Source organism: Apodemus sylvaticus, chromosome 22 (assembly GCF_947179515.1).
Source record: "Apodemus sylvaticus chromosome 22, mApoSyl1.1, whole genome shotgun sequence".
Lineage (NCBI taxonomy): Eukaryota > Metazoa > Chordata > Mammalia > Rodentia > Muridae > Apodemus > Apodemus sylvaticus.
This window is the reverse complement of record NC_067493.1, coordinates 19,147,674-19,172,577: the sequence shown is the minus strand read 5'-3', so window position 1 is coordinate 19,172,577 and position 24,904 is coordinate 19,147,674. Positions and strand designations below refer to the sequence as shown.

The following is a 24,904-nucleotide window of genomic DNA, read 5'->3' as shown; positions in this document are numbered from 1 at the left end:
GATGTCCCAGGGCAGGGGAGTACCCAACGGGGAGGTTCCTATTCTCTGAGGAGAAGAGAAGGGGGCAATGGGGGGAGCGATTTGTCAGGGTAGGACTAGGAGAAGAGGAGGAAGGGGGGCTATGATTGGGATGTAAAGAGAATAAATAAAAAAATAAATAATTGAAAAAACATGTGTTATGGTTAGTTTTTTTTTGTTTACATGACTTTTCATTTCCAATATTTACTATGTAGTGTAGATTTATTTTTATTCTTTTTTATTTTAATTTTTAAAATTTATTCACTTTACATCCCACTCAATGCCCCCTCCCATTCAACCCCTCCCTCAATCCTTTCCCCTTATCCCCTCCCCTTCTCCTCTGAGCAGGTGGAGTCTTCCCCCACCCTGGCACATCGAATCTCTGTAGGGCTAGGTGCATCCTCTCCCACTGAAGCCAGACAAGGCAATCCAGCTAGGCGAACATATCCCACAGATAGGCAACAACTTTTGGGGGTTGCCCCTGATTCAGTTGCTTGGGACCCACATGAAAACCAAGCTGCACACCCACCTGCTACATATGTGCAGGGAGGCCTAGGTCTAGCCCTTGTATGCATTTTGGTTGGTGGTTCAGACTCGGAGAGACCCCAAGGGCTAATTGACTTTTGGTTTTCCTGTGGAGTTCCTATCCCTTTCATGGCCTGTAATCTTTCCCCCTACTCTTCCACAAGAGTCCCTAAGCTTGTGAGAGTTAGCTTTAATGTCAGCCTGACAACGTAAAATCACTAGGGAAGAGAGCTTCAGCGAGGAGTTGGGTTGGCCTACGGGCATGTCAGTGGGGATTGTCTTAAGTTAATTGGTGTGAGAAGAGACCCAGCTCACTGTGGATGACCTGTTCTCTAGGCACACTGGATAAACTGAAATGAGGACAAATGTCCTGGATAGTTTCTATTGTCAATTTGACAAAACCTAGAATCACCTAAGAAGAGGGAGCTTCAGCTGAGGAATCACCCGGATCGGACTGGCCTGCAATCATACCTGTGAGAGATCGACTTGACTGATGATTGGTGTGGGAGGGCCCAGCCCACTGTGAGTAGCAGCACCATCCCTAGGCACATGGGCCTGGTTTGTGCAAGCAATCGTGCTGAGCGGGAGCCAGAAAGCAAGCCAGTAAACAGCATTTCCCCACAGTCTCTACTCCAGCTCTTGCTTGAGTTTCTATGTTTTCTTCCTTCGTTTGATGAGAAGTTAACTGGAATTGTAAGATGGAATACGTGCTCTCCTCCCCAAATTGTTCTCAGTCATGGTGTTTGCCACAGCAATGGAAACTGAACTGAAGCAGTAAGTGGGCATGCATGATCTTGGCTGTGGATATGATAGGATGGGCTGTAACCTACAATTATGAACTAAAACAATCTTCCTACTATTCTACACTGCTTTGGTAAAGTTTTTTTTTTTTTTTTAAATCATAGCAACAAAAGTGAAACTAGAATACAGGGTCTCTTGCTAGGTTGACTTTGAATTTATGATCCCCAGATACATGAGCAGCAGTGAGATTAGGCCCATGCTCCCCAGCCCAGCAAAGGATATTGTTGAGTCAGGGTTTCTATTTGTGCACAAACATCATGATCAGGAAGCAAGTTGGGGAGGAAAGGGTTTATTCAGTTTACGCTTCCACACTGCTGTTCATCACCAAAGGAAGTCGGGACTGGAACTCAAGCAGGTCAGGAAGCAGGAGCTGATGCAGAGGCCATGGAGGGATGTTTCTTACTGGCTTGCTTCCCCTGGCTTGCTCAGCTTGCTTTCTTATAGAACACAGGACTACCAGCCCAGGGATGGCACCACCCACAAGGGCCCTCCCCCCTTGATCACTGAGAAAGTGTCCCACAGCTGAATCTCATGGAGGCACTTCCCTAGCTGAAGCTCCTTTCTATGTGATAACTGTAGCCTGTGTCAAGTTGCCACACAAACCCAGCCAGTACAGATACTGTCTCCAGACACACCAGAAGAGGGCATCGGATCCCATTACAGATGGTTGTGAGCCACCATGTGGTTGCTGGGAATTGAACCTCTGAAAGAGCAGTCAGTCTTAACTACTCAGCAGCTCTGTCTTAACCACTGAGCCATCGCTCCAGTCCCCCCAGTAAAGGATACTGAACTTGTCAAAAAGCACGTGGTTTGAGAAGGGGATGACTTAGAGGAATACTACAGTCAGTGTGCACATCAAATGCTGACTATTTACCAACCTAAGCATTTCTCTCAGGGTTGGATGGAACGTAGGGTCTTGAGTATGCTCAGTAAGTGCTCTGTCATGGAGTTACACCCAACTTCCTGCAAAGGATTCTGTAAGTTTAACCTTGAACATGATCTTTTTGTTTTTCATCAAATATTTTTAGCCTTACATCTATCTATCTATCTATCTATCTATCTATCTATCTATCTATCTATCGATCTATTTGTGTGTGTGTGTGTGTGTGTGCATGTGTGGTGCACATGCATGGATGTGTATGTGGACATGTGTTGTGATATACATGGAGACCGGAGGACTCGGTTCTGTTCTCCCAGAGGGAGTTGGGTCTGTCTTTCTATCATGTAAATCTTGGGATCAAATTGTTATCCTTGGTTCCTTTTAACAACTGAGTAACCTTTTTGTTTTAATGTGTGTGTGTGACATATGTGTACATGTGTGGCAGGGTGTGATCATCTCCACTGGCCTAGAGGAGGATGACAGAGGTGCATATGACCTGGATTTAAACTCAGATCATCAAGTGTTCTTACCCATTGCTACTGGGGATTGGCTCTAGTGCTTTGAATTAATCTGGCCACCAAAATCAGGAATCTGTGTGTCCAAATTCTGAAGGTCCTTGTCCCCAGTTGGTTTTTGACCTATCAATAAAGAGCCAACAGCCAATGGTTGGGCAGGTAGACTGAGGCAGAACCTTTAGATTTGCATAGGCTAGGAACTGGGAGAGAGAAAGGGAGGAAGATCGCTATGTCTCAGAGGGAGATGGTTCAGACTGAGAGCTGCAGCAGAAAATTCATCCAAAATGTAGGTGGAAAGAGAAAGCAGCCCTGTGGGAGGGGCTACCCAGCAGGTAAAGATAAAGGGCAGCAAAGATAAAACATAGATTTTTTTAAGGTGTTGAGCCAGGAGTACTGGAGGGAAATGTATGCTAGATGGGCAGAGGGTTAGAACTGCTCAGGCATTGAGCTAGTCAAGGCATGTGTAAAATACTCTCTCTCTCTCTCTCTCTCTCTCTGTGTGTGTGTGTGTGTGTGTGTGTGTGTGTATATATGAATGTGTCTGTCTGTCTGTCTTTTGTGAATCCAGACAGGATCTTGAATGCACGGGACCCACTGGGAGCACAAATTGGTTTAGCTTAATTTACTGATCCTGCTATCTCTCCGGCCCCAGCCATGGAGAAATGTTAAGCTTCTCAGAGCCTCAGTGTTAAGTGAGTATACTATGACCACCCTACATAATTATTATGGTGGTGATATGGGGCAAGGGTGTTTGGAAATGCAAAGACTTGCACATCGCAAATCTTCACTCCGTGTTAGAAAATATGGCTGTTTTTATAGCTCAGGTTGTAATTTAATGAAATTAATTTGGGTGAAAAAAAATTAAAAATATTTTATGTGCATGGATATTTTGTCTTGTGCAGGTGGAGGCCAGAAGAGGGAGTAGAATCCCACGGAACTGGCTGCTGGTCACCATGCCATGTAGGTGCTAGGAACTCAACTTGTGTATTTGGAAGAGCAGCCTTAACCACTGAGACATTTCTTCAGCTCCTGTTTTTTATTTTTGTGAGGCAAGAGCTCGCTATGTAGCCCCGTGTAGCCTTGTGAACTCTTTATCCTCTTACTTCAGCTTCCCAAGTGCTGAGATTGAGAGGCATGCGCCACCTACTACAGGTATTAAAAGCCCTTATTTATCTGTCAGTGAGAGACCCTGTCTCAAAAAGATAAGGTGTTTGACTCCTATGACAGCTAAGGTTGTCTTCTGGTCTCCACATGTATACCTAAATACACACACACACACACAGAGAGAGAGAGAGAGAGATAGAGAGAGAGAGAGAGAGAGATAGAGAGACAGAAAGACAGAGAGACAGAGAGACAGAGAGACAGAGAGAAAGAGAAGGAAGAAAGGCTATTCTAGTCTTTAATAATAATAATAATAATACAATGATAATAATCTCTATTTTTCTCTTTCTATTCTAGAGCAAAGAGGAAGGGGCTCACATAAAAGTTGCCAATTCCAGAAAGAAAGACACTGGCAGCAGAGAGATCACTTGGTAGCATCATTGTAATGGCTTTCTTAGAACATTGGCTTATAGCTGAAGACACAGGAAGAGATGTGTGCTTTTCTGAGTTCTGAGTTCTGAGTATTTATGGTCCTGGGTGTCCTATGTGAGAGAAGGGACTGAGAAAAACATCCAGGCCTCTGACTTTGGGGACTAATTATGTGATCAAGATAATGACAGTGGGCTAAGAAGATGGCTTACGGGTAAGAGCACTTGCTGATCAAGCATTTGGACCTGAGCTCAGATCCGCAGCACACATGTGTAAGGCTGTGCATGGCAATACATATGTCTGTAATCCCAGTGCTGGTGGGGTGAGGTTGCTGCGGCTGGCTGGCTGCAGCTTAGCTGTGGGTTCATCGAGAGACCCTGTATCGAGGGAACAAGGTAGAGAATGCAGAGCAGAACATGGAGTGTCCTCCTCTGGTTTTCTTAGGCATCCACACACATACAGCACATATATCTGACTTCATGTATCCATACAGACATATATACCATACACACACACACACACACACACACATACACACACACCAGATAAGGGTAGATGCAAGAAGAAAGAAAAATTCTTTGGGGGCAGGCAGAGCCTTATGCTATCCTTGCAGAGCTGAGTGTTTATCTGTGCCCTATATTTTCTCCACCACCATGTAATCTATCCCAGTGTTCATGTCCCAGAGTTCTTACATTGAGAGTCCCAGCTCCCACGGGCCCAGAACTATACTCCAGTCTTGGTACCATCCTCATTTCTTCTAGTCTGTGAGACACATGGGCCAGTGCTTAGGTCTCTTGGCCCCCCTTATGCAAATGAAGGGAGTAACAGTGACTGCACTGGTTGGTCATAACAGACTGTCCTAGCTTCTTTTCTGCTGCTGGGCTAAAACACCCTGACAGAAAGCAACCTAGGGGAGAACGAGTTTGTTTGAGCTCACACTTCTAGGTTAAGAGTCCAGCACAGCACAGCCACAGTGGCATAACCCCCACAGTTGTGGGAGCAAAGGGGAATATTGTCTTGCTTCCCTGCCGCTAGCCTGATTTCTTCACTTGTATACAGTCCAAACCCCAAGGGAACAATGCCACCTATAGCAGACTGGGTCTTCCCACACCAATTATCGTAATTTATTTATTTACTTTCCAGACAGGGTTTTTCACATGTAGCCCTGAGTGTCCTGGAACTTGCTCTGTAGTTAGTTCCAGACAGGCTGGGAACTCAGAGATCTGCCTGTCTCTGCCTCCCAAGAACTGGGACAAAAAGGTGTGTGTGTGTGTGTGTGTGTGTGTACTGCAAATGAATGGGTATATTGTAGAAGACAGAAGAAGGCACTAGATCTTCTGGGGCTGTGTTTACAGGCCATTGGGGACTACAGACTGTGAGTGCAGAAGCAGGAAGATAGCTTAACCATTAAGCTACCTCTCCAGCCCCATAGTTAACTAAATTGAGACAGTTCCTCCACAGCCATGCCCAGGGTGGGGTCATCAAGGAACAGGCACTTGCATTGAGATTCTTCTCAGGAGATTCTAGGTCCGGTCAAGCTGAGCATTACAGCTATCCCTCACACAGATTCTCTTAGTTTAGTAGAGATTGTCAAATGCCACTGTGCTAGGAAGTATCAACTACCAACTTGACGGTTTAGAATCATCTGAGGGGTGGCTCTCTGAAAATGCTTGTGAGGAATTATCAGTGTTTTTAAATTAATTTTTACTATTTAAGGATTTCATTCATTAGATGATGTGTTTTGATCAAGTCCCTTCCCTGTTCTCTTCCCTCCAATTCTTCCCCTATCTCCACCACTACTTTTCTCTTCCAACTTAATGTGCCCCCTCTGTCCCCACACGGAGTCCTCTCACTACTGTTGTTGCCAGTGTGTTCAGGTTCATATAAAAAACAACAACAACAACAACAACAACAACAACCCTGACTCTCCTTTTTGTCAGAGCCATCAGCTTCGAATAGCTCCTCAGCTAGGTATGGGACTTTGTGAGCTCTCCACAATTCATGCTGGGGTTTCTCCTGGCTTCATCTTGTGTGAGTCTTGTGTTACTGTGAGTTCATGTGTGCAATAACCCTGACATGTTAGGCAGATGTCATTTTGTTGTAGGCATTCATTACTTCTGAATGAATGCCTTACAATCCTTCTGGTCCCCTTTCTGAGGCTGTCCCTGAGCCTCCGAGGGGGTGAGTATGGTATGGATGGACGACTGTGGTCGGGTTGCTTGAGACTGAGATGGGAGGACCCATCTTAATTGTGAACGGGACTGTTCCCAGATTCCAGGCTGTACCGCTGGGGAGGGGTCAAGCGCTAGCTCTTATTTCTCCCTCTTTCTGAGTGCAGCTACTTCAGACTTCTGCTGTCCCCACAGCCCCGCCATTACGGAATGTGCACTTGAACTGTGAGCCAAAATAAACCTTCTCTTCCTTAAGTTGTTTTTGTTAAACCGTTTCATCACAGCAGGAGGAAATGAAACTAAGCCGGGCAGGTGCCCAGGTGCCGGCACTGGGAGAAGTACTACCAGCTGTTGGTCCTATGACTGAGTTGCATCCTTCTAGAACAACCCATATACACTGACAGCTGAGGTGGAGACAAACAGCCTTAGAGCCACTGTGGCTTGGATTTGGTTAATCTCCACAGGGATCATCTATTAGAAATGTGGTCCCCTGGGTGGCACTGCTGGGTTGAGACTTTAATAAGTAAGGCTTGTGTCAAGCACTAGGGAGGAAGATCCAGGCAGACATGTAGACAAGTCCAGCCCAGTTTACATAGTGAGTGCCAATCCAGCCGAGGATACACAGTGAGATCGTGCCTTAAGAGAAAAAATAATTGCCTTACTTGGTGGTCATTGGGATAATTGGGACTGTACCTTAGGAAAGGACCATCGATCTCCAGGATCTTCTGGTTCCTAATGTGTGTGTGTGTTGTGTGTATATGTGTGTATGTGTGTGTATATGTGTGTGCTGTGTGTGTATGTGTGTGTGTGCTGTGTGTGTATGTGTGTGTATATGTGTGTATATGTGTGTGCTGTGTGTGTATGTGTGTGTGTTGTGTGTATATGTGTGTTATATGTGTATGTATATGTATGTGTTGTGTGTGTATGTGTGTGTTATGTGTGTATGTGTGTGTATGTGTGTGTTGTGTGTATATATGTGTATGTGTGTATTGTATATGTATGTGTATATATGTGTGTTGTGTGTTGTGTGTATGTGTGTGTATATGTGTGTATATGTGTATATATGTGTGTGTATGTGTGTGTGTTGTGTCTGTGTATGTGTGTGTATATGTGTGTGTATTGTGTGTGTATATGTGTGTATGTGTGTGTATGTATGTGTATTTATGTATATGTGTATGAAGGTGTAGGTGCATGTATGTGTATAAAGGTGTAAGTACATGTGTAAGCATGTGTATGTAAAAGCCAGAGGGCTGTGGTGCAGTAGACCATGCCACCAGACAGAAAACTTGGTAAGTTCTAGCAGATTCAGAAACCTAATTAATTCTCATATCTCTCATACTTGAGAATGGTAGGTGTTTAATAAACTCCTGACCAGGTTCCTGTCCTGGAACACATGACCATGACACCCCATGGAGAGGATTGTGACAATAAGTCACATAGGAGCAATGCTTGAAGCCCCTCCACATGCAGATGAGGCACCCCTAACATCTTGGACTAAGCCCATAGAGAGCATCTGCTTTTAGACCCTAACCCACCCCAAAATGTATATAAGACCCTGTCCACAAGGAATAAAGTGCACGCATTATTTCATCAAAGACTGTCCGAGAGTGTCTGTCTTACAGAGCTGTAACACCTTGGGGAAGAGAGTTCTCTCAAAACTTTTGTTGCTGGGAGCTGCTGGAGCCTGAGGCAGTCTTGGCTCTTAGCCACGCCCCTGTGCCCAATCGGCCTGTGGTGGCCATAGCTCCTGGCAGCCAGCCTCACTCTGGCTCCCCCTACCCCTCAGAGAGCCACAGCTCTTTGACCACTCTGGCCCTACAGGTAGATCCCTGTGATGGCACCCAGCATGCAGACCACAAGCTGAGGACAACCTGGGACCTCAGATGAGCCTCCAGGAGCTTCACGTTGGTTATTGTGAGGCAATGTCTCTCACCAGCCAGAGCTCAACAAGTAGCCTAGGCTAGCCAAGGAGACCCCAGGTCTACTTATCTCTACTTCCCTAAAGTTCCAACCACCCCTGCTCTGTGCCATGGTGTATGGCCCATGTGTTAGGGTCAGAGGGCATTGTGTGGGAGTCTATTCTCTCCTTCCACTCTGTAGGTCCTGGGGGTCGACCCTACCCACTGGGCTGGTGATAAGAGCTTAATAACACATAGATTAATGTGTGTGTGTGGTGTATTTGTGTGTAAGTTTGCCATGGCACATGTGTAGAGATCAGAGGACAACTTTCGGGAGTCAGTTCTCTCCTTCTACCATGGGGGTCCTGAGGATCGAACTTAGGTCTTCAGACTTGTCAGAAAGCACCTTATCACTGAACTGTCACTGACTCAGACCTAGCTTCCTTCCTTCCTTCCTTCCTTCCTTCCTTCCTTCCTTCCTTCCTTCCTTCCTTCCTTCCCTCCTTCCTTGCCTCCCTCTCTCCCTGTATGTAGTTAATGAGAGTTCAGGGAATCAAATTCATGCTTACAAAGCAAGTACTTTACTGACTGTGACATAACCCAACCTCTCTGGTTTCCTATTTTGAGATACAAGTTTTCCTTCCCACATAAGTCCTGATAGGATTGATGTTACAACTTGCTATAGCTTAAATGTAAGTATTATATGGCAGAGGTCTGGGTGTTAATAGCTTGATCCATGGTGGTGCTATTCAGTGGTGGAAGTTTTAATAGCAGGGATTGATAGGAGGTCTTTAGGTAATTGTGGGGGATGTTCTAAGAATTTGTGTGGTTTTACCTCAGATTCTCTTTCTGCTTTTGGCCCATTCATGAGTTTAGTGGTTTGTTTACACTCCTAGCAAACTGCTTGATCTTGGACTGAAACCTCTAGAACCATGAGCCAAAATAAATAGTTTCTGATAATAAGTGTATCTATTTCAGGTATCTCATCATAATGATGGGAAGCTAATAAAAGACCTAACCAATGAGTCACAGGAACTCAGATTTTTTTCTGGGAAAAAAATACACACACACACACACACACACACACACACACGTGTGTGTATGTGTGTGTATTTTTTTCCAAATTTCAATTTGTATTAGTTCTTTGGAAATTTTACAATATTTATTACCCTTCTTTAACTCCTTTCACATCTACCTTCCTTCCCTACCCATCTGAGTTGGTGTCCTTTTACCAAGCAGAGGAGGTCTGGAGTGAGTCAACTGTTGACAAAGGCAACAGTGACATAAGCAACAGTGACAAAGGTAACAGTGACACAGGCAATAGTGACAAAGGCAACAGTGACACAGGCAATAGTGACATGGGGAACAATGATACAGGGAACAGTGTCACAGGCAACAGTGACACGGGCAACAGTGACAAAGGCAACAGTGACATGGGCAATAGTGAGAAAGGCAACAATGACACAGGGAACAGTGACACAGGCAACAGTGACATGCGAAACGGTGATACAGGGAACACAGGCAACAGTGACACAGGAAACATTGACAAAGGCAACAGTGAGAAAGGCAACAGTGACACAGGCAACAATGACAAAGGCAACAGTGACACAGGGAACAGTGACACAGGGAACATTGACAAAGGCAACAGTGACACGGGCAACAGTGACACAGGCAACATTGACAAAGGCAACAGTGACACAGGCAACAGTGACACAGGGAACATTGACAAAGGCAACAGTGACACAGGCAACAGTGACACAGGCAACAGTGACATAGGCAACATTGACAAAGGCAACAGTGACATGGGCAACAGTGACACAGGGAACAGTGATACAGGCAATAGTGATACAGGGAACACAGGCAACAGTGACACAGGCTACATTGACAAAGGTAACAGTGACATGGGCAACAGTGACACAGGGAACAGTGACACAGCAACAGTGACACGGGTAACAGTGACAAAGGCAACAGTGACATGGGCAACAGTGACAAAGGCAGCAGTGATACAGGCAACAGTGACACGACCCCAGCTCTTCTGGTTCAGAGGGATGGCATAGCCTTTCTTGGGGGACCAAGGAGGAATATTAACAGGACATGCAGAAAATGTCCACCTAACTTTCTCCCGTGGATACTTACGGCCTGAAGTCCGCCTCCCCTGTGGGATTGCGCCTACTGAGATGAGCTGAATCTGTCTTCCTGATCCACCTGTATACTATAAACCCTGCCTCCTGTATCTGTGTATATTAGCCCCGTCCCCTTGTCCAGCTGAATGAAATGACCTCATCTCTCTGTTCAACTCTATGTAATAAACTTGCTGAACTTGCTGTTGTTTCTTCAGCCAAGAGCCCAGAACACTTGATCCCAACTTTCCCGCTCCCTACACCAGCTGGTGAGTTCTGAGTGAAGGAAAGATTCTGTGTCAGAAACCATCGCAGATGGCATCCACGCACTGCTAGCTGAGGTTGTCTTCCACTTATATGCTCACACATACACATATGTACAGAAGAAATGTGCTTTGTAAAAAATCCAGGAGCTTCCCTTTATAGTGCAGCTGAGTCAAGACTCAGGTATTTTATTATATTAATGGAAAATGAACTAATATATCATCTCAGTCCCTGGGGGACTCAACAGTCACTGTCTGTCCCTGCAGAGCTGGAATGGAATTATATTCGTAATGACCTTCCTCGGTGTCTTTTCTCTTAGGATTATCCTCCTATATATCTCACCTCTACTCTAGTACTAGTTTTCTCAAGAAGAATGCTGGGAATTGTCATGAGGGCCATTGTTAAGACCCCAGCCCTAGCCAAGCCCAAGTAGGCTCTGTGAAATAATGTATCTCAAGCACCGAACAAACCACGGCACTGAACCGAGTGTGCTTGCTGCCATTGTCTCCTGCCCATCTCACCCACCTAATACCTGCCTGCTCATCCGCCATGGTTGAGAAGAAATCTGGATTCTCAGGTTTCCTGGGTCCACGGCTACCCTTGGTGGTTGAGGCTGCTGCTCCAGAGTCCAAGGGCTGGGCATATGGCTTGGGCTCAGAGCCTGTACAGAAGGGAGGAATAAAGGGATCAGGACTTCCTCCTGGACAGGGGAAGCTAGGACTTGACTCTGTACCTGTCCCTGCTTGCCCCGGACAATGGTGTGGTGGTTAATACTGATTGTCAACTTGACAGGATCGAGAATCAGCTGTAAGACAAGCTTCCAGACATGCCTGTGAGGGATGATCTTGATTAGGTTAACTGAGACAGGAAGACTTGTTCACTCTGGGTGGCACCATTCAAAGCTGTGGCCCTGGGCTGGTGAAAAATGAGAAAGTGAGCCAGGCACCTTGTTCATTACCCTCTACTTCCTGATTGTAGTTGCGATGTATCCAGCTGCCTCAAGTTGCCGCTGATATGCTTTCTCTACCATAGTGGACGTCACCCTTAAACTGAGCCAGAATAATCATACACACACAGACACACAGACACACAGACACACACACACACAACCATTATGGTGTGGAAGTGCGACAGCAGGAAGGCAGCACAGTACAATGCTGGGGCAGTAGCTGAGAGTTCACATCCTTATCTACAAGCACAAGGTAGAGGGGGACAGATATAGACAGAAAACAGAGACAGAGAGAGACACAGAGAGACACAGAGAAAAAGCAAACCCTTACTTCCTGAGGGCGCTTTTTGTTGGGTGTTTTATCACAGCTGTGAGACAAGTAGGCAAGACAAATGGGGATGGTGAGGAGGAGCTGCGATGAAAAAAAAAAACCTTGAAGCCAACATGACACCTGTTCCCTAACCTTTGCCTGTAGCAGACATTTCTAGTCAGCCAGAAATGAAGCTCTTTCCTGCTGAAAACTCTTTGTTCCTAGGAACCTGAGTGGATTCATGGTGACACTGACTCCGGCAACAAGTCCTCATTTGACAGATGGTGTCTGGATGGGCATCAATTCCAGTGTCATAGACTGAGCTCTCATCCTGATGTTACATTCTGAGCCATAATCTTGGTGTTATGCACCTTGTCTTACCCTCCTATTATAGGTTCAACCCTAATCCTGGTGTCATAGACTGAGCCCTCATCCTGGGATCATACAAACACGAGCTCTACCTGGTCTCACAGACAAAGCCAAAGTCTCAGTCATACTATGTGCCTCATCCTGCAATCAGGTTAGACACTAATCCTGCTGTCATAGATCGACCTATTCAGCCATCATACCTTCATGGGATCCTGCTGTCAGGCTGAGTGTATATCCTAGCATCGCGGGCAAAGCTCTTAGGGACCGATCACCACCTTGATACTTGCATCGGTGCTGAGCTCAGTGTGCAGGTCTGATTATTGTGTCCTCTCCACACCTCTCTGACACCTCACTTTAAAGGGTGGAAAATGGAATAAGGGGAGCATGCGCCAGAGTCACACACAAATGGCACAAGGTAGAAATGGAATGAAATCTAGGTATTTCTGAGTTCAAATAAGGGTTCAGGGCAGGGCAGATGGCTCAGTCAGTAAAGCACCCGCCCTGCAAGTGTAAAGATCTGAGTTTGGATTCCCAGTACATCCAGATGCAGGAACACAAGTTTATTACTCCAGCACTGGGGGAGCAGAGGCAGGCAGATTCTCAAAGTTCATTGGCCAGACAAGCAGAAACAGCGAGGTCCTGGCTCAGTGGGAGACCATGTGTCAAAAACTAAGGTAGAGACATGGAGAAGTAGTTAAAAGCACTGGTTGCTCGTCTAGAAGACTTAGGTTCAACTCCCAGAACCCACACAACAGCTAGCAACTGCTTGTAAGTTCAGTCCTAGGAGACAGATTCTTGGCCTGTGTGGGAACTGCACACACATGTTACACAGACATACAAACAGGCAAATACTCCTACACATAAAACTAATTTTTTTTTAAAAAAGGCAGGTGGTAGTGGTGGCATCTCACACCTTAATAAAGTAGATATAGCATACTTGGGAGACAGAGATAGGTGGATTCCTGTGAATTTGAGGCCAGCCTGGTCTACAGAGTGAGTTCCAGGATAGCCAGGGCTACACAGAGAAACCCTGTTTCAAAAAAGTAGAGAAAGAAGGCTGACATCAATCTCTAGCCTCCTCAGCGACCTGATACATCATACATACACATGATTATATGTATTTATACATGCTTTATATATGCCTATATTTATATATTATATATATATTATATAATATAAACAGGGACAGAGAAAGACACACACAGGGGAGTGAGCACACCGCGCGCGTGCGCACACGAGAGAGAGAGAGAGAGAGAGAGAGAGAATATTATCATCAAACTGCCAAGTTGGGAGAAGATGAATTAAAAGTCTGATGAATGGATAGACAGGTAGATAAATGAATGGAAGGGTATGTAAATGACTGAATAGATGGTAGGTGGCAGGAAGATTGTTTGACAGGTTGACAGATAAATTGGTGATGTGGCTAAATGTATGGATGAATAGATAGTTGATGAGTGGTTGCTTGAGTAGATGGATAATGATTAGGGGAGTGGATGGGTGACTGGATAGGATGTGGATGGACCTGGGACTGGCTAGACTGTAGGCTTGGCTGGGTGGCAGTCAGATAGAAGATGCACGGTTACATGAGTGAGTGGGTAGATGGTAATAGTTGCTATCCACTGGAATGGTTCGTTAGTTAGATGGCAGGCTGTATAGAAGAAAGAAAGAATGGATTTAAGGATGACTGGACGGATGAATCAAAGGAAGGATAGAAAAACCGATAGGACAGTTAGCTAGTTTACTGGCTAGATCCCAGGCTGGCTGGTTTGGTGGTGGGCTGCTTGGATAGATGGGTAGACAGTTGGGTAGGTGGGTGGATTAGCCAGATGGAAAGATGTACATTTGGGAGATGGCAATCTGCAGGGCTCTTTCAGATGTAAGTGGGCAGAACTGAGGCTCAGAGGCCAGACAGCAAGGGAGTAGATATAGAATATTGTATCTTCACTGACTACAAAGTAACTTAGAATTATGAGCAGAAGGTGATACTGTAGTGTCTGAGGGGAGAGAACAGAGAGCCCCTCTGCCCTGGGGCATGGGGGCACAGCAGGTCTCAGCCATCTTTTGCATTTTGCCTGGCTCTGTAGTTTAGCCCCGTTATTTCCCTAAGGGGTCCTATGTGGGACCCAGACAGTCAGTTACAGAGTCTTAAAGGGGCATGGGAAATGCCCCTTTCACACAGATGCTGGCCATGCTTAAAGGCCCAGCATCTGTGTAAAAAGCCACACAAGGCTATAAGAATGCTTGCAATCCCATTGCTTTGAGGGTAGAGACAGACGAATCTCTCTCACACACACGCACAAACTCACATGTTGTCTTTTCCCCCCAGCACTTTAGGACTAACAACCAGAGAAACAGGGAGTCACCTAACAAAGCTAGAGGAGGCAAGGTCTGCACAGGGAAAGGGACTCAGGACCCTTGGCTTTTCAGTAATGAGCAGCCTCTCAGCCTAGGTTCAGGCCAAGGGCAGCATCCTCCTCCCCCACCAGCCCCTGCGGCCTCAGCCATAAAAGGGTGTAACAGTCACTGTCCGCGCGTACAGTTCACTCCCCCACCTGCCTGCTGGTCTACAAATCATAATCGCAACCTGCTTGAACCCCAAAAACAAGGCGTGCTGGATGGCCAGGATCTAAGACCCAGGCCGCAGGAGGACACCTTAGTGATCCAGGTCCCGTGGGCTAATTCTCTCAGGTTACCCCTCCAGATGGGTTTAGTACCCTCCCCTGGCTTTGGCACTGCCCACATGGGCATCTTTGTGTAATGATCAGAACTTATCATCGCAGAAGGCGACCCCAGAACTGAATCGGTTTCACACGCCAGGTCCTTTGGAATGTGCTGGCTGTGGGAGCAAGCTACTCAGCTTCGCTGAACCCAGCCTCAATGAAGGCCAACCACCGGCAGTCACTCCCTCTTGATGACTTCTCCTTAACTGCACCCGAGTTTCCAGGCCACTTCTCTCTCCAGCCCCAGCCATAGACTCTGGGTCTTGTGGCTCCAGCACAAGGACACTGTGTGAATCAGATGACCTGGTATACTCTCCATACACAGTTCCCTTCATCACAGAAGCATATGATACCCTGAACAAGAAAACATATGATATCTGCAGGGGGCTAGGATAGACCAGGTCTCACCAGCAGTTATGGGAAGATGGAGGCACGGGGGACCAGAAAACCAATGGGGCCATCATCAGTTCAAGGTAGGAGGATCCTTGACTAAATAGTGAAATTGGAGGCCAGCCTGGGTTTTGTGAGATGCTCTCTCAAAGGATAAGAAGAAAGAGAGGGAGGAAGGACAGGAGGGAGGGAGGGAGGGAGGGAAAGAGGGAGGAGGGAACAGAGCATAAGTCTCTTCCTAAGGAGTGCTCATGAAAGCCACAGGGAATGTGATATAAGAACCTAATCCCTACATAGTTAAACCAAGGCCCTGGCTACCCTAGAAGGAACATGAACCAGTGTGTGCGTGCGTGTGTGTGTGTGTGTGTGTTTGCTTACATAAGTGTGCATGCTTCAGAATTTAAAATCTTCTTTTCTCTTTCTTTTTTGAGGCATAATCTCATAGAGTCCCTGCTGGCCTTGAATTCAACTATGTAGCCAAAGATGACCTTAAACTCTTGATCCTCCTGTTTCTACCTCCTGAGTGCTAGCATGGCGACCAAGCCGCAGAGTGCTGGGGTGGGAACCTCAGGAAAGCTAGGCAAGCACCCTACTGCTATGTCCCACATCCTCTCAAATCTCTCCATTTGAACTGGCTACCTTGCTGATTTACTTGTCCTGTCAGTTCCAGGAGCCAGATGCTAGGGACCCGTGCTAAGTAGCCAAGCTCCAGAAGGAAGCTCATCAGCTAGCGATATGGTGGATTTTTCCTGCTGTAAGTTTCTCGCAGAGCCTTTGGGAAATGTTTTCTTTGAGAAAACAGGGAGCCCAATGTTCATGAAGGTCCTCTGTGCTCTGGGGAAATTTGGCGGTCATGGTCTCTGAGGTTGACTTGGGCAAAACCTGTCAACCAGCTAAGAAAAAGCAAAACAAATCAAAACAAAAAAAAACCTCCCGTGAGGATGAGAAGCCAGTGGTTTAGGGGTTTCTGCCTGGGTGGCGGTCCACTGCTTGCCTCCTTACCTCGCTTAAATGCCCATCGCTTCAGCCACAGCTTGGAGAGAGCCGGCCAGGAGTGGTTGAGCACCGAGTCAGCCATCGGTACCTCATGCATGTGAGTAGGGTGTCCAGCTCGGGCCCCAAGGGAGCAGAAGCTTAGACTGGGGATCCCTGCCAGAACCGGGCTGCCAGCAAGGGGGGCGGAGACTGCCTCCAAGGCCTGCCAGAGACATCAGCTTATGGGAGCCTGGGTTGGAGGAGGAGAGCTAGACATTGTAACAGTGGAGAGGGGCAGATCCTGGGGCTACGGGCAAGGCCAGGCTCGGCACCTCCAGGCCACCTTCAGCTCACATCCAGGGGGCCACTCACGCTGGCCCAACAAGACATTCCTGAGAGAAGATAAGCCCACCCCGCATCTGAGGGGAGCTTGGCTAGGTCTGTCAGTCTGTCTCTCTCTGTATTTCTGTGCTCGTGTGCAATGCATTGTGTGTTCGACAGGGCAATTATCTATTGACATAGAAAATATGAATATTTTCTATTACATATACATACTACATAGACATGTACACAGTTTTGTGATTGTGTGAGTCTTGTATATGGCGTACACGTGTGCTTAAATATACATTTGAAGGTCAGAATCAATCTCAGAGTCAGTTCTGAGGATCAATGTTCATACTATTTTTGGGACAGTATCTTTCATTAGCCTGAAGCTCCCCCATTAGGCTATACTGGCTGGCTAGTGGTCTGTCTGTCTGTCTGTCTGTCTGACTCGGACTGTCCAGAGCTGGGGTTATAAGTACACACCACAATGCTCAGCATGGGTCCTGGGGCCCAAACTTACATCCTCAAACTTGCAAAGCCCCGTGTGTCACCTCCTAAGTCATCTCTCTAGCTCTTGCTTTTCTTTTCATGTTAATTTTTGAAACCCAAACAAATCTCTTTGTTCTGAGTAACTTACAAATAAAAGGATCCTACAACTGGTTTAGGGAAGCCACTCACGTCAACAACACCCACCCTGGGCCCCACTTGGTGCTTCTCCGTGACTACTGTGCTGTCAGTGTAACCTCTCATTGAGCGGTGAGCATCCAATTTCCCAACCAATTACACCTCTGTGTGCTTATACACCACACACAGAACACCAAGAACATGGCAGCGTTGAAACTAGGAAACTGGGAAAACCCGGTAGCTCTCCATCCTCTCTCTTGGTTCATGCCCTTCCTCATCATCTAAGCTCACCCTTAGCTCCATCAATGCTATTCCGTGTCTACACTATACAGCTGTTTACATGTATACTTGTGTGCATTGTAGGATAGGATGTACATATGAGGGAGAATGTAGATTCTCTTTTAGAAGAGATCTTGAGTAACCCAGATCAACCTGGAATTCACTGTGTAGTTGAGGATGACCCTTAACCTCTGACCTTTCTCCTTTAACCTCTTGGGTGCTGAGATGACACATGTGTACCACCATGCCTGGTATATGTGGTACTGAGAACAGAACCCTGGGCCTCTTTCATGCTAGGCAACTGACTTTTTGGAAACAAGATCTCAAGTATTCCAGGCTGGTCAACAGTATTATATAGTAGAGGATGACCCTAATCCTTTACTATAGGAATTCCTAATCCTCTTGACTCCTGCCTCTGTCTCCTCACAGTTGGGTTGACAGGTGTGAACCACCATGCCTAGCTTAAGTGTTGAATTTTAACTTTTGCAGGGAGACCCACCTCTGAGCATCAAGGTGGAGCGGGGTGTGGTTGTAGACAGTGCGACTCTCAGTTTTCAAGAGGTGGAGGCAGGAACATCAAAAGTTCCAGGCTAAAATGGACTGAAAACTTCATGTAGCTGTGAAGAATGAAATTATCATTCATAGAACAGTGGATGGAATTGAAGATCACCAAGAGTGAAGTACAGCAGAGCCAGGAATAGAAATGTTACATGCTTTCTTTCACATGCATAATCTAGAGCATATATGTGTACATGCATACATACATACATACATACATATGCTTATATGTACATAGGGTGTGAAAATACAAAGAAAGGCTACATAAAGTTTGAGGTCAATCTGGACTACATGAAACTGTCAGAGCGAGAGAGAGAGAGAGAGAGAGAGAGAGAGAGAGAGAGAGAGAGGAGAGGGAATAGTATAGTATGGGGAGAAAGAAGTCAGAGCTAGGGAAAGGAGGAAATCGAGAGTAATGATATATTTGAATATATATATAATAAAAAAGCAGAAATGGAAACTATTTGAAGGGAGCAAGAAAAGAGGATAGATTGGGAGGGAATACAATTGGGATGGAAATGTAAACAAGCAAAATATGGCATGTTGGAAAAGTTTACAACGCACATCATTTCTTTGAATGCTAACAACAAATAATAATAAATAATAAAATAGGTGGATTTGGAAGCTGTGTACGTGCAGGTACATGACAGACTTACACTTGTCCGTGCACGTGCTGCCCCCTGGTGGCAGGAGCCCCATGTTTGGCTTCATTTCGAATGTCCCCCAAACTCCAGGCTCCACCTACTTGGTTCAGGACACCCTCAGGAGCTTACATTAAAGCAAACTCATTTTACATAGTCCCCCTCCCTCATAATAAAAGACTGAATAGTCTATGAAACTCAGGCAATACTGCAGTTAAAGCAAATTCCTGAATAGTGGTGTGGGGCACACGATTTCCTACCACTGTATCTGAAAACCTGGGACAATCTATGATCCTGTCTCCACCCCACCCTGCCTCTGCCCCAACTGCAAGAGACCAAGCCAGAGGTGATTCTGAATCCCTTCCTCCTCTCCAGAACCTAAATAATCCCAGAGGTCTCTCTCTGGTCTTCTCGCTCTGTGTCCCCTGTGTGTGTGTGTGTGTGTGTGTGTGTGTGTGTGTGTTTGACTTTGACTGATTGCTCTCTTCCCCTTGGAACAAGGTGCGGGGGAGGAGGGAAGGGGGAGGGGAGGAAGAGGAAAGGAAGGAAGACCAAGGGAAGGAAGAAAAACAAGAGAGGTAAGGAACAGAGAGAGAAGGGGCACCACTGAGGACCCAAAGGCTCTCTGTGATGGACCAGAGTGTGGTCAAGCATCTCACGTACGACGGTTCAGCTTAGTGTATTAATCAGCAAATAGGCTGAAGGAACCTTATAAGACAAATACCCACCATAAGTGAGGTTACAACATAGGCTCATAGGTCTGTTTCCAGATAAATACAGAGTAGAGCACTTAGTCACAGACACGCAGACATGGGGATGGATTTACAAGGCAACATACAGTCAAGCACGGATTCAGACTCAGACAACAGACAGTCAGGAGATTACAGAAAACAAGAAGAGAATTCAAATCTAGTCTCTCTCTTGGTAAAACTGTTCCAAAGCTTTTAGTGCTGCTTTTCCTTAGTTTGGCCTGGATGGATTATGGGTGGCTCTTGAGTTAGTAACTAATCTGTTTCCCTTTACCAAATGACCATCACTCCAGCCCACGGAGTGCGTTTGAATGTCCCGAGTGGCTTCCTGAAACCATGGTGATAGCTGTCCCATACACAATTTCCCCCAGGCTCACATACCTTCGATCAATCTCAATTAGACATAGTCAGGGATCGACGACAACTATGGCCAGTAATAATCTAGAACAAGTGATGCTGTGCAGGCTGCGTGGCTGTGATCTCAGCACTTGGGAGACCGAGGCAAGAGGATGCGGATGGGTTTGAAGTCAGCCTGGTTATGTTCTGCGTCCCAGGCCAGCTGGAGTGTATGGAAAGACTGTCCCAAAAGGACAACACAAGGGCTGGTAAAAGGCTCTGGCCTCCAAGCCCAAGGACCCCGGGAACCTACATGGTGGAAGGAAAGAACCGAATCCTAAAAGTTGTTCCTGACCTCTGTGTGTGTGTGTGTGCATGCGTGTGTGTCTGTGTGTGTGTGTGTGTCTCAGTGTGTGCATGTGTGTATGTATGTGTGCCTGTGTGTGTGCGCATGTGTGTGTCAGTATGTGCATGAGTGTGTGTCGGTGTGTGCATGTGTGTATGTGTGTGTCAGTGTGTGTTGGTGTGTGTCAGTGTGTACATGTGTGTGTGCATGTGTGTATGTGCATGTGTGTGTCAGTGTCGGTGTGTGCATGTGTGTATGTGTGTGTATATGTGTGTGTGTGCACACATGTGCTGTTCTCCCAGAACGTCTGAGTTTGGTTGTCAGCATTACTACCAGGTAGCTTATGAGCAACTGTAAATCCAGCTCCAGAGACTCCAGCTCCGTCTTTTGGCTTCCTAGGATATTTGTACTCATGTGCTCCCTTCCCCCACATAAAAAAAATCCCGAAAATAAATAACATGGCACTGGCGATTTGGCTCAGTTGGGGGAAGGTGCATGCCGGCAAGTCTGACAATCTCCGTTTGGTTCTTAGGACTGATATGGTGGGAAGGAAAGAACTGATTTCTACAGATTGTTCTGTTCTCGACACACACTCACACATATACCACACCTACACATAAAGAAATGTAATAGAACACATTTTAAAACAAACGAATGAATAAAATAAAGAAAATCAAACATAAAAGACAATGAAGGCAGTAATTAGAATGATGCCGCTTCTTTCAGGATACTTTGTACTATGTAGGATTTTTCAGACTTAGGTTGACAGTGGATAAAGGAAACAGAAAACCTCAGAGAAACAGGAGCAGTGGGACTAGCTGAGTGGCGGGTCTATCATGAGTCTTTAAAAAGGGATTTAGTTCTTTTTTATGTATGTGTTTTTCCTACATGTATGTATGTACACACACACACACACACATATCTATATGTGAACTGGACATGCAGTGCCCTTGGAGATCAGAAGAGGGTGCTGGGCTCTCTGGAGCTGGATTTACAGGCGGTTGTGAGCCACCCCATGTGGGTACTTGGAGCTGAACCTTGGTTCTCTGCAAGAGTAGCAAATACTCTTAACCACCAAACTACGCCTCCGACTCCACTGGGCTTTCTTTTGAGGTAAAACACAGGAAGTGTCTGTGATATATACATGTTTTGTGGGTGGGACAGCCCAGGAAGCAAGGCTTCACCACAAGAACACAGAGCAAAGGAAAAGGTGGGGTTACTGATGTTTTCTGAGCTGCTACAACTTGCCAGGCACCAAGCTCAAAGATCTCTCGTGCATGACCTCAGGACTTTTCTCTCACTCGGGTGCGTGATAGAAGCCCAGAGAGGTTGTACAAGGTCATACAGAGGTCAGAGTGTTAGGATCCAAACACATACCTCTCCAAAATGATGCTCTGGCACTCACCGTGTTAGGAGTTGGGGAGACCTGGGAGGCTGAAATAGGTCAGCCCAGATTCACCGAGGAGTTGCAGTTAACTGTGTGTGTGTGTGTGTGTGTGTGTGATCTATGCATGAGTACATGCTGGTGTGTGTGTATATAAGTGTGTGTGCGTGGGGCAGGATGTTGACATGTAGTGTCTCCCATAATCACTTTCTATCTTATTTGTAGACTTAGTTAATGATTAGTTAATTATTAATTTGCATGTGTGTACACAATCCACTGAGTGTGTTCAGAGGTCGGAGGACAACTTGCAGGTCATCAGGCTCAGCCTTTACCTGCTGAACCATCTTGGTGGCCCCCACCTTATTTTTATTTTTATTTTTATTTTTATTTTTGAGACAGGCTTTCCCTGATTCTCCTTGAAGTTCACTGATTCAGCTCAACTAGTTGGGTAGAGAGCTTCAGTGATCCTGTCTCTACCTCCACAGTGCTGAGATATTGGGCCTGCACCACCATGCTCCAAAACCTTTTTATTTTTATTTATTTATTTTTTTAAAAGTTTAGGGATGCTGAACCCCGGTTTCCCCCACCCCTTCCCTGAGACAGGGTTTCTCTGTGTAGCCCTGGCTGTCCTGGAACTCACTCTGTAGACCAGGCTGGCCTCAGACTCAGAAATCCGTTGGCCTCTGCTTCCCAAGTGCTGGGATTAAAGGCGTGCGCCACCACCGCCCAGCTGAACCCAGGTTCTTATGCTGTGCTATCTCCCAAGGCCCTCTTCAAGACCCTTGAAAAGCTGTCCTGTACAGGAATTTACAGTCACAGAAGGATGCTCGAAGGTGGGCATAACTTGAATTTCCCCTCAGAAACCCCGGTGGCTCCCTTGGAAGGTCAGCCCTGTGGGAGCCACATTCAAAGCCTGTCTCCTACCTAACTCATCACCTCCATTAGAGTGGTCAGCTCTAAATCCACTTCTACATGGCCCCGGGGTCGCCTTCCTACACCCTAGAGTGCACAAAGCCAACAGAAACTGAGGAAACTGTAGTCATGGGTGTGCCTGGTACAAACCACAGCCTGCCTCCTCTCCTCACTCTATTCAGGCAGGGAAGTTCCTCAGACTGGGCCACAGAGAGAGCCACCAGTGACTCCCCACAGGCTGAAGGGCTTCTGAGCCAAGGGTGGTCCCCGTTGGGGTTGGGAAGACCTGGAAAGATCTGCTTTTTAGCAGGTGTCAGCCTTAAAAATTTGCTTTGCAAACATGGTCCTCCAAGCCTGTATCAGGCAAGGCTGAATGAAATCCCGGAGCCAATGCTTTGAAAGGCAAAGGGATGAAGCTACAGTGTGGTGGTAATGCGTGCATACCCGTCATCCCAGAACAGGAGGCACAGGTAGGAACACCCGGAATTGGAAGCAAGCCTGGACTGCGTGGCGAGACCCAGATTCAAAAACAAAACAAAACAGAACAAAACAAAAAACGAACACCTGCTGGAGAGGAGCTTAAACTTCCTCTTTTGTCCCTGGCCCCCTAACCCTCTGTTCTCACACAGGCTTTGCTTACAAAGTTCCTTGAGACTCCAGTGCGGGTCTCCTGCAGACCAGGTGACCTCTGAACTTCCTACGTAACTGAGGATAACCTCAACTCCGAATCCTGCTGCCCCTATCTCCCAAGCGATGCTTGACAGGCAGGCAACACCCGCCTTTGATTTACACAGTGCAGGGGATGAAACCCAGGACTTTGCGATGCTAAGCAAGCACCCTACCTACTGAGCTATATTCCCAGCACCCTCCAGGGCCATTTTAGGATTACCAATCTCTGCGGAGCAGACAGCTGCCCCACTCTCTATGGTTGTGTCCCCGCTGTAGGAGTCAGTCAGTCTCCTGCCTCACAGACTCTCAGACTTGCGGACCCAAAGTGCCCACTCACCCACCACTCCTCAGTGTGCTTGGCTACTCACGCGTTAGATCCCGATTCTTGCTCTGGTAGGTAACTGGCTTTGTGAACAGCTCTTGCAGCTCCCACGTCACATGGCCAGGGTTTCAAGGGACACATGGGCCAGGCTAACCACAGAATGGCTCAACTCTGCCCAGTTTCCTCTTTTTCAGCTACCGTTTTTTTTTGTTTGTTTGTTTTTGTTTTTCTCCATCAATATCGGGCAGCAGGCAGCAGCATCTGGGAGCAGCAAGGAGAGCAGAAAACAGGTAGAGGTGGGTTGTGAGGATCTGGGAGTCCGCCTCAGCCTGTACCTGCTGTAGGTGTTGTGGGGAAGTAGAGAGTCAAGGGGGCGGGGGGTTCAGCAGCAGCAGTAGCAGCAGCACTGAACCCCCACCCAATAGCTTCCTGTGGAGCCAACTGCTGAAGAGGAACGGGGTGTGAGGGCCTCACCCTAACACACAGGCGTGCAAACAAAGGCGCATGGGACATGCAAGTCACATGGCTCTAGACAGACACACACAGGAACACACACGGGACAGGCACATATATGTGGGTGTGTGCACCCACGGGAACACGTGGAGCTGAATGCCGTGCTTGTAAATGTCTAACAGTGATCATTCTGTTTGCTATCTGTCCGTCTCCTGGTGTAAATACTGCCACCATGCCTAAGTCCAGGTTCTTACCTAATGCACTGGGACTGGAGCTGTTACAGTGAGAGCCTGAGTCCTGGCCGTCCCTTAACAAACCATCCAGCAACTGACTCCTCCTCAGAAAGTCAGTCGAGGGCTAGGAAATGGCTCAAAGTGTTAAGTGCTTGTCACTCGAGCAAGTGCACCAGCGTTTAGATCCCCACCCCCACCTGACTAAATAAAGTAATAATTCCAATACTGAGCCGGCAGATAGGAGAATCCCAGGGGAGGGCAGGCCACCCAATGTACCTCAGTGTTCCAGGTTCAGGGAGAGACCTTGTCTCAAAAAATAAGTGGGTGTGGCTGTACACTTCTTATAGTCCCAGCTCTGGGCAGGCAGAGGCAGGCGCACCTCTGCATTCCAGGCCAACTAGGGTAAAGAAACAACAGTGAGAAGTAGGAAGAGCACAACAGTGAGAAGTAGGAAGAGCACATCTCTTCAGTGGCGCTGCATGAGGAAGAGGACCGAAGGCCCCTGTTCCTCCCACAGCTCCCCTCTAAGTCCATTCTTGGAGACCTGATATTAAGTCTAGGTTTAAATAGAAGGCAAGAGCAGGGCTGGAGAGATGGATCAGTGGTTAGGAGTGCTTGCTATTCTTCTAGAGGCCCTGA

The 24,904-nt window shown here is 46.8% G+C and overlaps 1 protein-coding gene across 6 annotated transcripts in view; it reads right to left on the bottom strand.

Annotated features, from left to right (window-relative positions):
• Nucleotides 1–24,660, bottom strand: part of Arhgef18 (Rho/Rac guanine nucleotide exchange factor 18) — a 159,356-nt gene extending 134,696 nt beyond the window's left edge. The window contains exons 1-3 of one of the 6 annotated variants that reach the window (XM_052167796.1): nucleotides 24,542–24,660; nucleotides 23,626–23,840; nucleotides 11,255–11,383 (exon numbers count right to left, since the gene is read on the bottom strand). In XM_052167796.1, the coding sequence (XP_052023756.1) occupies nucleotides 11,255–11,365 (111 nt within the window). In that variant the 5' untranslated portion in view covers nucleotides 11,366–11,383; nucleotides 23,626–23,840; nucleotides 24,542–24,660. Of the gene's footprint in view, nucleotides 1–11,247; nucleotides 11,384–23,625; nucleotides 24,005–24,541 lie in introns of those variants that run through there. The other 5 variants (XM_052167795.1, XM_052167800.1, XM_052167799.1 and 2 more) reach the window with 5 other exon arrangements.
• Nucleotides 24,661–24,904: the final 244 nt, after the last annotated feature.